General features: G+C 43.0%; 1 protein-coding gene across 2 annotated transcripts in view; it reads left to right on the top strand.

Moving 5' to 3' along the window:
- The window catches only part of ccdc33 (coiled-coil domain containing 33), a 274,590-nt gene that overhangs the window by 125,090 nt on the left and 132,085 nt on the right, over positions 1 to 17,415 (top strand). For both annotated transcript variants that reach the window (XM_043680295.1, XM_043680294.1), the window contains exons 11-13: positions 7,458 to 7,587; positions 11,833 to 11,966; positions 13,382 to 13,453. In XM_043680295.1, the coding sequence (XP_043536230.1) occupies positions 7,458 to 7,587; positions 11,833 to 11,966; positions 13,382 to 13,453 (336 nt within the window). The remainder of the gene's footprint in view (positions 1 to 7,457; positions 7,588 to 11,832; positions 11,967 to 13,381; positions 13,454 to 17,415) is intronic.

Genomic DNA, 17,415 nt, shown 5'->3' with positions numbered 1-17,415 from the left:
TATAACCTGATGTCACATGACTTCTGACTTTCATTCTCCCCCCCCCCCCCCACCCCGTACCTCCACATCATAAAAAAATTAAATAGAGCTTAAAGATCATGAGACTGAACTTCTTTAATGTTTCATAGGTGAGAAAATATTTATTGTAAAATGGGATTCGAAAAGTTAGATGCTTGTTTTAAACTTGATGTGTCAAAAGGTATTTTCAGTGCTGCAGACCTCTAGAACTCAATGAACACAAATTCTGGCTGTTTCTTCCCCAGTCCAATAAATAATATCTCTGTTCCTTCAGTGCCATTGGGACAATATTCTGGATTTCCCCCCACTAAGGGCATTGTAGGTTTAGCAACACCACACGGACTGCATCGGTTCAAGAAGGCAGCTCACCCCCCACCTTCTCAAGGGCAATGAGGGACAGGCAATAAATGCTGGCCCAGCTAGCGATGCCCATCAAATAAAAAGCAAAATACGAACGTAAAGTTGACGGCATGGTCTCACTCTAAGAGCCAGGCCAGGGATAGCTAGTTCAGGCCAACAAACAGTTTGTTTATCTATGTCTTAACAGGAAAAGTTCTAAACTGTTGACCTAGTGTGTGATGGGTTTTGTTGACTCATGAACATTGGATTGGATAATAGTTGACTGTGGCTACGGAAGAAGAGAGAGCATAGGCAGCTATGATTGTGGCTCCTAATGGCAACATTCCAGGGAAATGTAATTCCCCATTCACACGTCACTCCCAGTTACTGCAAGAGCCAGGAAACAAGACAGGAAAAGCCAAGGGACTCCCGCAACAAATTATTCATTAAAAAGAAACAACACAGCTAAGCCCTTTTGTATTAGAAATGGATCTCATTTTGACTGCCAGGACGAGCCAGTATTTATGCTCATTTTGAAATACACTCATTGCTTGAGAGGCCAAGAGCCAGCGGTAATTATTATGAGGCTAAGATTGATTTTTGCCTTGATTCTGCTTTTCAGGTTACCGGTCTGTCATTCTCTGAAAGACAGTTGATGCACAATTTATTTTCCACAAAGACTTCATGTATACTCTGCTCATTAATCTCAAGATTGTACACTTCTTACAGGGATTCCATTGTGGGAATCGTGCTGTACAGGAGAGCTGGCGTTGTTCAATAAATCAATCTTTCTGGACTATCGTTTATCACTCGCCTACTCTGTCAGAAATCATTGTTTCGGTTTTGCTTAAAGGGGTTTCTTGGTGGCTGGTGGGCGAGATGTTATAATGGTCTAATGGTGATTAGGAGAGGAACATTCCTGAGATTAGGGCACAGGTAGTCATCAGCCCGATGATGATGCAGAGGGCGTAGAGGAATATGAGAAGGCCATTCAGCCCCTTTACAGGAAGTGGCAGAGGTCATTCAGTCCCAATATCAGAACAAGGAGAGGCCATTTTGTCTCCCAACAGGGACATGTGGCCATTCTGCCCCACCATAGGGCCAGTGAGAGGCCATTCAGCTCTCTGTAGGAACTGGCAGAGGCCATTCAGTCTCTCCACAGGAACATGAGGCCATTCAGCCTCTCTGAAGAAACATGAGGAGGCCATTCAGCCCCCCTGTAGGAACAGGAAGAGGCCTTTCATCCCCTCTGTTGGAACAAGGTAAGGCCATTCAGTCTCTCCACAGAAACATGAGGCCATTCAGACTCTTCATAGGGTAAGGGGGAAGTCATTCAGCCTTTCTGTAGGGATGGGGGAGGCCATTTCGCTCTTCCATCCTCCCCAAACAATGCAATGAGGTTATTGCTTGTCTGTGACTTAATTCTGCCTTTGCCCAATATCCCATCATACCTGTGGTTAATGCATATTTGTCAGCATTACTGTCAAATCAGGACATGCTATCAGAGCTTTTTTTGCCAATCAGGACAAATGCAAGAATGCCAGTTGTCAAAGGGAGCAGTAATTTATAGTGTGCAAGAAAAGATTGGTTGATAAATCAACTCTGATTGGTTAAGGCATTGCCATGGGGAATGTACCAGGGAAATACTGTTATCCTAAAGTATTTGTTTAATCCAAAGGAGTTGCAAGGCCTGGGTATGATCCTTTTTCCTGTAGGGGACAGCTCCCTGCTTCCGTATTGATGTATTTTCTAGCTTCATTGAGATCAGACTAATTATCTTAAATTGATTGTTAATGTAATCCTTACCTCCCGTAATCCATCAGTCTCTGATTTAAGATTAAAATTCTACCTGGTTTACATGGGAAACAGGGGGGTCATTCCTGAGGAAGGGCTTTTGCCCGAAATGTCGATTTTCCTGCTTCTCGGATGTTGCCTGACCACCTGTGTTTTTCCAGCACCACTCTAATCTAGACAGGAGGAAACAGGGGGATCAACCCCTTGGATCTGTTCCACTAATCAACCAATCAGGGGAGGTGATGGCCTAATGGTTTTATCACTGGGCTATTAAAGCAGAGACCCAAACTATGTTCTGGGGACCTGGGTTCGAATCCTGCTATGGTGGATGGTGGGAATAGAATTCAATTTTAAAAATTTGGAATTAAGAATCTCGTGATGACCATTGTCGATTGTTGGGAAAAGCCCATCTGGTTCATTAATGTCCTTTAGGGAAGGATACGACCATCGTTATCTCATCTGCCCTACACACAAATCATGACTACATATGGGTTACTCTTCATGGCCCTCTGGGCAATTAGAAATGGGCAATAAATCCTATGTGATGCCCTCATCCTGTGAACGAATAAAAGAAAAAAAAAATTAGATCATAGCTGATCTCTATTTTGATTCCATCTGCCCAGAATATCTTAGTAGCACAGGATGACTACTTGGTATCAAAGTTGTTCCCTTGTAATCAGAATCCAGAGGTGGCTGGATTCTGGGTAGGACTGTGGTAGGAAACTGGAGCACCCAGAGGAAACCCACGCAAACACGGGCAGAACTCCAGATAAGGGGCGGCACAGTGGCTCAGTGGTTAGCACCGCTGCCTCACAGCACCAGGGACCCGGGTTCAATCCCAGCATCGGGTGACTGTCTGTGTGGAGTTTGAGTGAGGAAGAGAGAGCCTCATGGGTGCCCTCTGGAATTCATCAGATTTCCTTTACAAGCAATTGATAATCTGCGACTCTTGTACAGGTCTGCAGCTCCCTGGCTGTGGGTGATTGGTGGTACAGTGATGAATGCTGTCAGTGGATAAAGGATTTCCCCACAGAGCCATTCACAGAGACTCTGATAAAGACTCGCACACTAACAAAATGACGTTTATGATACTTTAGAGGGGAGAAGCACAAATCCATCATCATGAATCAGTGCTGTGAATGAGTGAATCCTGCCCTGGGTGCAGTAAAATGAAGACAGACCAAGCCACAGAGAGACATGTTGAACAATCCCATCCTGAGGCCAATGGGAGGGTATTTTCTGCATAGATTGGCAGCTTCTTGTACATTTATAGCTCAATTTCCCATCAGTCCACCTCTGAAAAATAATAGTCAGCAAATGAAGGACTTTCTTCTTTAAAAGGTGGTTCTATCCCACAATGCAACAGGTTGTTTTTCAGGTTAATACCTTTTATTTCGTCTTCATCTGATTGACCTTAATTGTATGTCACACCACATTCAAAAACCTCACCACGGAATACTTTCTATCAATTAATGCCATTAACAAAATCCCCACATTGATATGATGGGCCAAGTGGCAGTTGCATGCATTTGCTATAATTAACAAACTGGATTTCCCATCTCATTGATGTTTGTGAGATCTCTACTGTCTGTAAAGTGATTGATGCTACTGTCAATGTGAACATAGTGGTTGCATTTCTGCATCATCTTTGGTCCACAGATAAGGGATAGGAACAGGAGGAGGCAAATTAGCCCATCGAGCTTGTCCTGCCCCACCATTCAACACATTAAACACTTCAATACCTTTTACCCACCTGTACCCCTTTGGCAGTCGCAAATCCATCAATCTCTACTCTAAACATACTGAACGACTGAGTTTCCACAGCTCTCTGTGGTCGAGAATTCTGAATTTCACAACCCTCTGACTAAAATAATTTCTCCTCATCTTGGACCTATATGATAGTCTTATTATCAAATGATGCCCCTTGGTTTTAGACTCCCCAACCAAGGGGAAGCATCTTACCCTGTCTACGCCACAAATATTTTGTAACTGAAATGAGATCTGACCTCATTTTTTTGAAACTTGAGAGATTGCAAGCTCAGTTTTAGAGTCATAGAGATGTACAGCACAGAAACAGACCCTTCGGTCTAACTCGTCCATGCCGACCAGATATCCCAACCTAATCTAGTCCCATTTGCCAGCATTTGGCCCATATCCCTTCAAACCCTTCCTATTCATAAACCCATCCAGATGCCTTTGGAATGCTGTAATTGTACCCAGCCTCCACCACTTCCTCTGGCAGCTCATTCCATACATACACCACCTCCGTATGAAAACGTTGCACCTTACGTCCCTTTTATATCTTCCCAGTCTGTTTTCCGAGGACATTCCTGTGATCCCAGGGACAAGTCTGGAAGATGGAAAAGCAGTGGGATAGGTAGGCTGACAGTTGGAGAAATAGATAGGCAATTGACTTATTGAAAAGTTATTCTGGTGACAGGTGCTGAATTGTAATCATCATACAAATAAATCAAGCAATCGTTATTTGTAACAATGTAGATGAAGTGTAACGTAATAAAAGGAATGCATGTTAATGAGCATTTCAATCGGTGGGGTGCTTCCGGAATGTTCTGAGAGGCATGTTGAAATAGTTGCGCCTCCTGTTTTCTTGTGTTCTGAGATTTCTCATGCACTGAGACTTGAGCTTGTGACTTTAATGCCTCTAGTAGGACAAGGGCAACAGATAGACCAGCCCATCTGAGCCACACACCTTCCTGACTCAAAGGTATCTGGCTGTTCCTTCAGTGACTTAGGGTCCAAATCCTCGGACTCCCTCTCCAACAGTATTGTGGGCGTTTCAAGGCAGGAGCTCATTTCACCTTCTGGAGGGGAAATTAGGGATGGGCAGTAAATGCTGGTCTAGCCAGTGATAGTTTCATCCCAGGAAGGAGTAAATTAAGAAAAAACATAGAGGATAAATCTTTCCTTCTCTGATCACATCAGAGCTGTAATATTTTGTGCAAAGCTTCCACCAAAGGAATGTAGAGAAGCTCCATCCTCTTGATGAGGGAATTAGAATAATGGAATTCCTACTGGGTGGAGGCAGGCCATTCAGCCCAGCGAGTCTACGCTGATCCTCTGAAGAGCATCCCATCCAAACTCACACCCCTACCCCATCCCTGTAACCCTGCATTTCCACTGGCCAATCCGTCCAACCTGCACGTCTTTGGACTGTGGTAGGAAACTGGAGCACCCAGAGTAAACCCACGCAAACACGGGCAGAACTCCACACAAGGGGCGGCACAGTGGCTCAGTGGTTAGCACCGCTGCCTCACAGCACCAGGGACCCGGGTTCAATCCCAGCATCGGGTGACTGTCTGTGTGGAGTGTGCATATTCTCCCCGTGTCTGTGTGGGTTTCCTGCGGATGCTGAGGTTTCCTCCCACAATCCAAAGATGTGCAGGTCAGGTGAATTGGCCATGCTAGATTGCCCATAGTGTTAGGTGCATTAGTCAGAAGGAAATAGGACTGGGTGGGTTACTCTCCCGAGGGTCGGTGTGGACTTGTTGGTCCGAAGGGCCTGTTTCCACACTGTAGGGAATCAAATGGAAGATGGAATCGAACCCGGGTCCTAGTGCTGTGGGGCAGACGGATGTTACCTGCACTTTGTCTAATCTCTGGCACGTGGCAATTTGTTTTTGGCTGCAGAGATGTTCTTTCTTTCCTCATTTTGCAAGCTACTGCTGCCAAGTTTTGCCCCAGTAGATATCAGGACCGGGGTGGGGTCAGGTTGGGGTGGTGTTGGTGGTGGTGGTGGGGGGGGGTACTCTGGAGCTGTCTGCAGTAGCACTGGCACCATTCTCGGAGTTGAGGAGGGGCTCCCAGTTTGATTAGGGAAGGTCAGCAGTGACAACCCTGAACAGCTAATCAATGAATGCATTGATTTGCCATCTTATTCCCCTGTTGTTAGTTTTCCTGTATTATTGTTTTGGGGTTGTACTTAAAAATGGGAAGAGAAAAGCTTTTAAAGGGGCAATGTCATCATTAAGAACAAAAAGAACGGGGAAATCCTTTCATTCAGTTTAGTTACACCACAATCTTAATGACGTTACAGCGGTCTTTGTGCTAAAGCTGGTATGTGAGGTTCATCACTCTACAGTGCCCCTGAGGTTATGGATCTGACAGAGGTGTATGCCAATGTCAGTGGAAAGATAAATGAAAAAAGACACTTTAAACTATTGGGGAATCACACAGTAGTACTGTAGGGAGACGACACCAGTTTGTGTGTCTGAATAGGAGGCTTGTTCACTGCTTTCCAATGTCTATAGCTCCTCTCAGGGACTACACTCAGTCTTGACTAACAGCACAGAGAACATCGAACAATCACTAATCAAACATCGAACAAGCACTTCAACTTGACGTAAAGGGATGGACAGGGATTCAAAACCGTTAACGGCAGCTTCTGGAGCAGTGTTAGGAAGAGTGATCAACAATTAAACAAAAAAATCACCAATCTACACTGGTCCCACTTCCTTGAGTTTGGCCCATCGCCTTCATGATACTTCAACATCATTTTGAAAGTTTGTGAGGCCAGTACACTCCAAATTCCCACCAACCTCTGCATGGAAACCATTTTTCTCAAAGCCTCTTGAAACCTTCTGCCCATCACGTTAACATTTTGCCCTTGTTATTAACCCTTCGACTAAGGGGAAACCCTCATAATCTTATACACCTCTATCAGGCTCCGCCCCTCAGCCTGCTCCAAAGAAAACACCCCGAGCTTATCCAGCCTCTCCTCGTAGTTAAAGTGCTTCATTCTGGCAGCATCCTGGTGAGTCTCCTCTACCCCCATTGCCAGTGCAATCACATCCTTTCTGTAGTGTGGTGGCCAGAAATGCACACAGTACTGCAGCTTTGTGGATGTTTTGTACAACAGCAGCATAACCTCCCTGCTCTGATAATCTATGTCACAACCGATATAGGCAAGTGCCTTCTTAACCATCCTGTTAACCTGCCCTGCCTCTTTCGGAGATCTGTGGACAAGTTACCCAAGATTCCTCTGTTCCTCTGAACACCTTCCTAACTTCCTGCTGTTTATTGAGTGCTCCCTTGTCTTGTTCTTCTTATTTACTCTTACTACGCTGATTGTGATGAATAATCATCACCAAGTCACTCCATCTGGTTATATTCTTGCTGCCTGTGAGTGCTTACTGTGGTTGAAAGTGACTACATTTGGAAAACATTATTAATATGCTTGTGAAATGCTTCAGGACATCTTAAGGCTGTGAAAACTGCTATGTAAATCAAAGTCGTTTAGTTTCTTGTTATGATGATCAGTATGTCTTATTCTTTTGTGTTTTAAACAGGTATCTCCTGTGGGTATTCCACAGGAGCAGCCAGTCTGGGATTTTTCCTTCCTGTTCCAGGGCCGGGAATGTGCCACCATCTTCACCGCGGGATCTGCTCTCGTACTGGAGTACTACTCCATCACCACTGGTACGTTTGATAGGATTTTCCAGCATGATATGTGAGCAGTATAGCTGTGTTTGTCCTGAGGTGGATTGGAACCTCAATGGTTCACATAGCATTCAGTGAACTTTGAACTTTGGCTTAGGTCCCTGGGGAAGTGCTGCTTCTGTTGTCTCATCTCTTTAGCATTTTGTTTTGTCATTGTAACAACTGGACCAGTAGAAAAGTCATGGTCCCAGTCCTTCACCGGCCTTTATGTCTGCCTTGGGAATAATGGGTCCCATTGGCCACCTAGTTAGAGACATCGTTGAGATATTGCGATCGATAACAGCACTGTGATGTCATGATCTGATGGCATAGTGATGTCACTGATCCAGTGATTCACATCACTGTGCTGCTGTGATGTCATCACTGGGACAGAGTGGGTTATTGTTTTGTGATGTCACAGGAACTGATTAGAACTGTGCTGTGTAGATTGGTCTGTGGAAGTGGGGCATGGTAAAGGTAACAGAGGTGTCACAAATACCCACAATTCACTCTGCCCCATGTGATGTCACTGATGAGTTACATCACTGAGACATAAATGAATCATGATGTAGTAGTGACATCACCAGAACATGATGTCACTAAGGCGTTGTGTCACAATTATGTCACTGGGCAATTACATCACAATTGAACTAGTGTCACAATGACATTGCCATGATATCGTTGGGGTGTGTAATTGTGATGACATTATCAGAGCATTGCATCACAGTGAAAGAATGGAGTATGGGGGTAGGGATGATGTAATCAGAACATGATGTAACTGAACTTTGCTGTGGTGATGACATCATTGGAATGCGACATCACAATGACACAATCCCAAAGCACAATGTTGTGGTGATGTCACTAGCATGAGCTTAACATGTGTCAGACGGGGAAACGATTTTAAAAGTGTAGTCCATACTGCTTTCACATACCAGATGTGTGATTTTACCTAACCTGTTTATTTGAAAGAGCAAAATGTTTGTATTAAAATTGAACAAATCTGTGCCTCTTGTCCCGAGGGCAGATCCTTGGGGCTAAGGATGTTGGGGAGACATATTTGGGAAGGCAACCATCCAGAACTGTATTCCCAATTCCTCAGAAATTAAACTTGCAGCAGATTAACACAGTTTTCTCAGGTCACCACTTCCCTGGTTAAGGGAAGGTTAGGGAGAATCTGACTGGTCCTTGTGAATCAGTCAGTTCCTAGAAGCTTTTAGACAGAAGCCATTAACCCAGAGACAGAACCATTTCTGTTCCCATAGGTAATGAATTTAAAATCACAGAGAGAGTGATCCTGTCTGTGTGTGCGTGTGAGAGAGAGAAAGAGAGACAGGAATTGTGGAGTGGGGGAGGGAGCCACCAGCAAATGACAGCTTGTTCACTTCATGAATGTACATGTGGAATTCAGCAGTTGGTTGATTTAATATAGAAGTGCATTTCCTGTTTACTGATGGTCTCACAGTAAGGCTGGACATGCTGGTTTCTACATTGAGTACTATTTTAAAGATGATGGGGTACAGTCAGTACATTTGAAGCTGTTAGCTGTACAGTAGGGTCCTCGAATGAGTGTCTTGTTCTGCAGCAGGTTGCAAAACTCAGTCTCTCCCTTAACAGAGCCCTGCGTGTGCGCGCACGTGTGTCTGTATGTGTGTGTCTGTATGTGTGTGTGTGTGTGTGCACGCGTGCAGATTTGTTCTCAACACTGAGCTCCAAATGAGTGTGTAACTAGGGGTTTATTTGTGAAAGATACTTTCCTTAACCATTTATAAAAGCCTCAATGTCCAGCCCCCTTAATTGGATGCTACATTGGGATTTGACAGTTAGGCTGTTCAAAGGTGTTTGTGAAGTACTTTTTTGGAAAGGGTCACGGAAATTTGGGACATTTTTTGCTGAAAGGGTGCCATGAACACGGAGGAGTAAGGAGTGTGGTAAATCACACAGATCCTCAAGCTTGTTTCATCATTCAGTAAGATCATGGCTGATCTAATTGTGTAAATTCTTCCACCCTCTTCTATCAAGCAGAAAATACAAAAGCTTAAAGACACGTAACAACAGGTTCAAGATCAGCTTCTTCCCTGCTGTTATTAGACTTCTGAATGGACCTCTCAAATTTTAAATTTAATGTTGATCTCACTCTCTGTGCACCTTCTCTGCAGCTGTAACATTGTATTCCTCACTCTGTTCTAATACCCTAATGCACTTTATATGGCATGGTCTGCCTGTATTGTACGCGAAACAAAACTTTTCACTGTATCTAGGTACATGTGATAATAACTCAAATCAAATCAAAATTAAATTACCAATTCACCTTGTTTATCAAGAATTAATTCACTCTCCAGCTCTGCCTTATGTACATTCAAAGACTCTGCTTCCACTATGTTTTGAGAACAACCAGTCATATTGAACTGTGTCCAGTTCTGGTCACCTTGTTATAGGAAGGATATTATTAAGCTGGAAAGGTTCAGAAGAGACTTACCAGGATATTGCTGGGTATGGAAGGTTGGAACTACAAAGAAAGGCTGGATAGGCTGGGAGACTTTACATTGGAGGGTGGGAGGTTGAGAGGTGACCTTATAGAAACTTATAAAATCATGAAGGGTATAGATAGGGTTAGTGGCAGGTACCTTTTTCCAAGATGGGGGATTTCAAGACTAGAGGGCCCATTTTTAAGGTGAGAGCAGAGAGATTTAAAAAAAAACATGAGAGGGAAATTTTTTACATAGAGTGATTCATGTGTGGAATGTTCTGAAGAATTGGTGGATGCTGTCATGATCACACCACTTAAAAACATTTGGATAAGTCCATCAATAGAAAGGTTTGGAGAGATATGAGCCAGGAGAGGGCAGGTGGGGGTAGTTTAGTTTGGGACTATGTTCAGCTTGGACTGGTTGGACCAAAGGGTCTGTTTCTGTGCTGTATGACTCTATGACTGTGATTCTATGTTTCACTTCATTGAATGATTTGACTTCCCAAGTTGGACAGCTATTGCGGATTTCAGTTTCAAGCAGTGATTTATTTTGTGTTAGACTGAATTCTAAGATTTTTGTCCTGCAGCTTGACATTGATAGAAACCTTTTTTTCCACCTTTTGAGAAAGCGAGTTCCAAAGAATCATGACCCTCTAAGAGAAAAATATTACCTAATTATTGTCTGAAATGGGCGTCCCCTTATAAACAGTAGCCTCTAGTTCTACATTTTCCCATCATCCATAAAAGAATTGCAGTCCATCAGTGGTGGAGATGGAATTGTCAATTGAAAATGTTAGCACGAATTTCAATCAACAAATGGTAAAGTATTTTCTTTTACGCTGTTTTGGAATGAGAGCATTGCTGAGAGGGCAGCTTTTGTTCAAAGTTCCCTTGAGAACAGTTATTGGTCAATCTGTGTCAAGGATATGGTGCTAGCAAAGCACAGTAGGTCAGGCAGCATCCGAGGAGCAGGAGAATCAACTTTCTGGGCAGAAGCCCTTTCCTGCTCCTTGGATACTGCCTGACCTGCTGTGCTTTTCCAGCACCACACTCTCAACTCTGATCTCCAGCATGTGCAGGCCTCATTTTTTCTAACTGGTCAATCTGTGTCTGGATTCATATATAGGCCACATGAGATAAAGACAGCAGATTTCCTTCTCCAAAGGGCATGAGTGAACCAGATGTATTTTTAACAACCGTCAACAATAGTTTCAGGTCACTATTACTCATGCTAGCTTTCAATTCACATCTTAATTGAGCTTAAAATTAAACTCGGAGAAAGGGAGGACCACAGATGCTGGAAATCAGAGTCAAAATGTGCGGTGCTGGAAAAGCACAGCCAGTCAGGCAGCATCCAAGGAGCAGGAGAGTTGACATTTTGTGCATAAGCTCTTCATCAGGAACATTCCTAATGAAGAGCTTATGCTCAAAACATTGGCTCTCCTGCTCCCCGCATGTTGCCTGACCGGCTGTGCTTTTCCAGCACCGCACATTTTGACTTTAAAATTAAACCAGTTGCCGTGGCGGGATTTGAACCCAGAGCATCAGGCTGGGTTTCTGGATTGCTAGTCCAGTGACTTTACTGCTCTGTCACCTTCTCCCTGTATCAGATGGCTCAGGGTCAGAGATTACCTGATGATGCTCCTATGGAGGGCATTAAAGTTGCTCTAGTAATGTGAGTTGTTGAAAGGCCTGCCCTTGTTGCTATGATGATGATCTTCATGCTGTGACCCACTGGAGTGTGACTAACAGGTTTCATTGCATGCTCTCTCTGGCAGTGATGAACACCGTCAGCTGGTATGTCCGCAGCCCACTCGGCTTCTCGGTGGTGCCCCTGGACCAGGGTGCCTACCGCACACTGATGTCGGAAAGTGGAGGCTGTGGATTGCGGGTAGATGGCTTACCTGTGCAGGTGAGTATTATTCTGCTTGGGATTGTAATCAGAAATAAGCCCCAAATCACACTGGTATGATAAAGGAAGACAAGAAGAGTATCTATTGACCCTGTCTCATCCAGGGGGGTCCCTACCCAGAAGGAGCCGAGTGAGGGAAGGAGATGTGTTGACTTCCATGGACAAATAGTTCAGCTTCACAATTACTGCATAATAATCACCACATTTAACAGAAATTCCTTCATCAGCTTGATTATAATATTCAAAAGAACTAGAAGCAGGAGTAGGCAACTTAGCCCCTTGAGCTTACTCTCCCATTTAGTATGATCATGGCTGATCTCATCTTAGCCTCAATTCTACTTTGCTGCTTGTTCTCCATTACTACTTAACCCATTACTACTTAAAAGTCTGACTATCTCCTCCTTAAATTTAATTCATGTTCCAATACTCACTGCACTCTGGGGTAAGGCATATCACCCTTTGAAAGATGTAATTTCCCCATATTTCTGTTTAAAATCTGCTACCCCTTATCCTAAAATTTTGTCTTCTCATTCTAGATTGGCCCACAGCAGAAAACATCCGTTCAATGTCTACTTTGTATGTATATGTCTGTTGCATTTAGGAATGGAAATGTTCTTACTGTCCATCAGGAGTCTTCTGCAATCAGAATAGGGGGCTTAGTTATGGAGAATGTAAATTAAACCTCGGGATAATGATAAAGTAGGGTGTATATTGACCCCGTCTCATCCCAGGGGCTCCTACCCAGAAGGAGCCAAGTGAGGGAAGGAACTGTGTTAGCTTCCATGGTCGAATAGGTGACCCGTTCTGAGCTCCACAGTTACTACACAATAGACACATTTAAAAGAAAAGAAAGAAAATAAAGACATTGGGGAAAATTAAATAAAAACAATTAAACCTAGATCAAAATATTGTGATCCCTGCAAACCCCACTCCTATGAGCAGGGCTATCTATTAAATCTTTGGCCTATGGATTTGCCCTCTAATCATCAATGCTGCTTTTTTCTTTAAGCCTTCCTGGGATGTAGGTATCACAGGCAAGGGTAGTATTTGCTATCCATTCTAATACCCCTGAACTGATTGGCTGGTAATAACCATTTCAGAGGGCAGTTAATTATCAGTCACATTGCTGTGGGTCTGGAGTCACATGTAGGCCAGACCAGGTAAGGATGGCAGATTTCCTTCCCTAAGGAACATTAGTGAACCAGAGAGAGTTTTACGACAGTTAATGGTAGTTTAATGATCACCATCACTGAGACTAATGTTCAGTTCCAGAGTTATTGTCTGACCCAGTATTAAACAGTTCTTTTATAAGAGAATTATTCAAACAACATACCTGTTCCTTTTACTGAGACTTATTCATTTCTTAACAGTAGCAAGTAATGAAAAGTCTCATTGTTTATTTTATGTCTCCGCAGGGCAACAACTTGAGAACAATAACCAACACCACTCCCACTGTTGGTCTCATTCTCCGTCTCATTGCCTCTGAGGTAATATTGATTGAAAACAGTTTTGTCTGTGTTAATGTACAGTTACATTTGGCTGCACCCAGATATTAATTATTCCACTATTTGTGGCTGTGCCTTCAGCTTCTTGGTCCTAACTTTAGAAACTCCTTCCCCAAACTTCTCCAGTTCTCCTTCCTCATTTGAATGTAGTCCTCCAAACCTGTCCCTTTTATGACGCATTTGTCTCATAATGGTTTTCAAGGTCAAAATGCAAGTTGTTGTTGAAAGCTTATCCGAATGTCTATTAATTTCTTGTTCCTTCTTTCCCATAGTTGAGTTCTTCATCTCGTTTTGGCTTTCCTTCCTTCTAAAGATTTCAGGCATTAACTTCCTGACTTCAGCTCACTGATGTCTGTTTGGATGTCTTGAACCTTGGTTCTATGACGGCCATTAAACCATCATCAATTCCAATAATTAATCATTTTAAAGCAGAATGTTTAGGTGTATGACATTCCCTGTGTGAAGTAAAGCAAAAACAATGCCTTTGATTAGAACATAATTCCTAATTAGTTTTTGCTGAAAAGAGAGACGTAGAGTCACAAAGATCTACAGCACGGAAGCAGACCCTTTGGTTCAGCTCATCCATGCTGACCAGATATCCTAAATTAATCCAGTCCCATTTGCCAGCACTTGGCCCATATCCCTCTAAACCCATCCTATTCATTTACCTATCCAGATGCCTTTTAAATGCTGCAATTGTACCAGCCTCCACCACTTCTTCTGGCAGCTTGTTTCATACATGCACCACCTCCTGCGTGAACAAGTCCCTTAGGTTCCTTTTAAATCTTTCCCCTCTCACCTTAAACCAATGACCTCTAGTTTTGGATTCCCCTACCCTTGTCTATTCACCCTGTCCATGCCCCTTATAGAGTCATAGAGATATACAGTATGGAACAGACCCTGTCCACGCCGACCAGATATCCCAACCCAATCTAGTCCCACCTGCCAGTATCCGGCCCATATCCCTCCAAACCCTTCCTATTCATATACCCATCCAAATGCCAGGGAAAAGACTTTGTCTATTTATCCTATCCATGCCACTCATAATTTTATAAGCCTCCATTAGGTTACCCCTCAGCCTCCAACACTCCAGGGAAAATAGCCCCAGCCTATTCACCCTCTCCCTATAGCTCAAACCCTCCAACTCTGGCAGCATCCTTATAAATCTTTTTTGAACCCTTTCAAGTTTCACAACACTCATCAGGACAAATGCAAGAATGCAAAATTTCAAATAATCACAACAATTTGTACCACAGGAGATAAGAGTGCTGATTGGTTGGAAAGTAATTTGACTGAGTCATTGTCATAGAAGAAAGCAACAGTGAACTTTAAGCTCCCCATGTTCCTAGGATTTCAGAAAAACAATCAAGGCTTTAACCTATTCCATTTGTTTGCAGAGATCAAGTCCTTCTAAATGACTGTATGTCACTTGAAGAAAGAGCACATTACAAACTTAACTGATTATCTAAAAATAGTTGGCAGTGTATCTATTGGTGCACTTGGGATTGTTCAGCATCATTCTCTTCTGTAGTGAATTGTAACAATCCTTTGAAATTTAGTGTTTGTCCTGGTAAGTGCAGGATAAAAGGCATGAAAAGCATAATTGGCAGCACATCTCTGCTTTCAGCTATGTTTAAGTTCTGTATGATCAAGTGCTTGTTACTATTTAATTCTTAATCATGCAAATAGAAAAATAATCTCTCCATCGAGAGGGACACAAACCACTACTTCTGTGATTCTTGCAAATAGCCCTGACAGTATAACTTGCATTTGATATAGATAGCAGGAACCAGCCTCAGACTGGCCCAGAACAGAGTGGGCACAGTGGCCGGTGGTTGTGGAATGAAGATGGCTACTGGTTGGGAACCAGTGGAGCTCAATGAGACCACACGGGAGTCCTTATAGAAAGACTGTAATGTCTAACATTTTAGCTTTATTTCTTATTATCCTAACCTATACTGTGTAATGCAGTGTGACTTTGTTTTCTTTATTTTCTTTATTTTATGTACCTAAGATTTGTACCTGGGTACTTTGTACCAAACGTGATGCCATGTGTTGGTGACATTGTATGCTGTTCCCTGTACTCTTGTTCTTTTGTGACTTGAGTACATGTGACAATAAACCTCATTCTAATTCAGCGCCGCAGGTTCTTTTCTCTCCCTGTGAACTGGGAGGATAGACAGACTTACTGTCTCATCCATAAAATTGGGTACTTCTGGCTGTGCAGCACTCAATGCTGGCGTTGGTCATTAACTACCACCTTCAAAAATCCCAATGAGGAAGAAAATCACAAAGGTACACAAAGGCAGAATATAAAAACACAGCAGCTTCATTTGATGTTGTGTGTGTGTGTGTGTGTCTTGGAGTCTCACCTTGCAATGAACAAAAATGAATACTTTGTCCAGGGTCTATAATGCTATAAAATGATTTGCTGTCCTTTTGATAGTCCCAAGGCTAGTGGCACAATAAACAATATTGGGATAACTATATCAGAGGAACTGACAATGGGCAATAAAAGCATATTTCTCAAACACTTGTGGTACAGAATAATCACTCCCCTGTGATGTGCTATATCTAGACATTCAGTAATAACAGAAGAGTGCTTGTCAGAACTTGCAATCCAGCACTATAGAAATAGCTGAAGATAATTAATCATTGTAGAGTAAAATTTCTGGTGCGTGACATTCCCTGCATGAAATAAACCAAACAATATCCTTCAATTGGAATATAATTCTGAAATATTTGTTGCTGAATAGAGATACATGTTACCCATATGTACCCATATATCAGGACAAATGCAAGAATGCCAAATTTCAAACGATCACAACAGTGTTCCACAGAGAAAAGACAGCTGTTTGGCTGGCAAGTGGATCGACCAAGTCATTGCAATGGGAAAAAAAAAAGTGACAGTTAAATGTAGGTTTTGCAAGTTCCCAGGAATTCATTAATAAAAGAGTCAAGACTTTAATGCATTCATAGAGTCAGACCCTTCATCCCAACTTATCCATGCCAAGTTTCCCAAACTAATCTCACCCTATTTGCCTGCATTGGCCCATATCCCTCTAAACATCTGCTATTCATGTACCTGTCGAAATGTCTTTTAAATATTGTAATTGTACCTGCATCTACCATTTCCTCTGACAGCTCATTCCACATATGAACCACCCTCTGTGTGAAAAACAATTGTCCCTCAGGTCCCTTTAAATCTTTCTCCTCTCAGCTTAAAATGATGCCCATTAGTTTTGAACTCCCCCACACTGGGGAAAAGACCTTGGTACCCACCTTACCTATGCCCCTCATGATTTTATAAACCTCTATAAGGTCACCCCTCAACTTCCTACTCCAGGGAAAAACATCCCGGACTTTCCAGTCTCTTCCTATAGCTCAAACCCTCCAATCCCAGTAAAATCCTTTCTGCAGCCTCTCCAATTTAACAATATCCTTCCTTAATAAGGGCAGGCATGATACGATATAAGATATCTTCAGTAGGAAAGAAAGATGTGCATTTGTATAGCGCCTTTTGCAACTGCAAGACATCCCAAAGCTCTGTTCCTTTCTGACAGATTGTCTCTGTTGTAACGGCAGAAACACAGTGATTAGTTTATGCACAGCAAGTCCCTCCCACAGCAACGTGATAATGACCAGGCTGCCTTCATATAGCAGCACTTCATAAAGTTTTTCCCACAGTGACCCCATTCCAGGCTCGAAGACTGTTGAGACCCTGCAGTGAGAACACTGAGAGCAGTTTGTGGGGTATGGGGTACTGGATGGGAAATGTAATGGAAGAATTTTGATAGCAAGCTGCAGGGGAAGAGTAGACCTGAGAAGATGGGGATGGGAGGAGGGTCCCTGGGGAAGGGAGAGAAGGGGGAGGTTTTTGAGGAGTAGGGGAGGGAAGGGTTGCAGGAGTGTTGGGGGGAAGGTCAGAGAAGAGGGTTGATGGA

The sequence above is a fragment of the Chiloscyllium plagiosum genome, chromosome 40 (assembly GCF_004010195.1).
Source record: "Chiloscyllium plagiosum isolate BGI_BamShark_2017 chromosome 40, ASM401019v2, whole genome shotgun sequence".
NCBI classification, from domain to species: Eukaryota; Metazoa; Chordata; class Chondrichthyes; order Orectolobiformes; family Hemiscylliidae; genus Chiloscyllium; species Chiloscyllium plagiosum.
The sequence above is the reverse complement of the archived record's forward strand: the minus strand, read 5'-3'. Positions and strand labels throughout refer to the sequence as shown.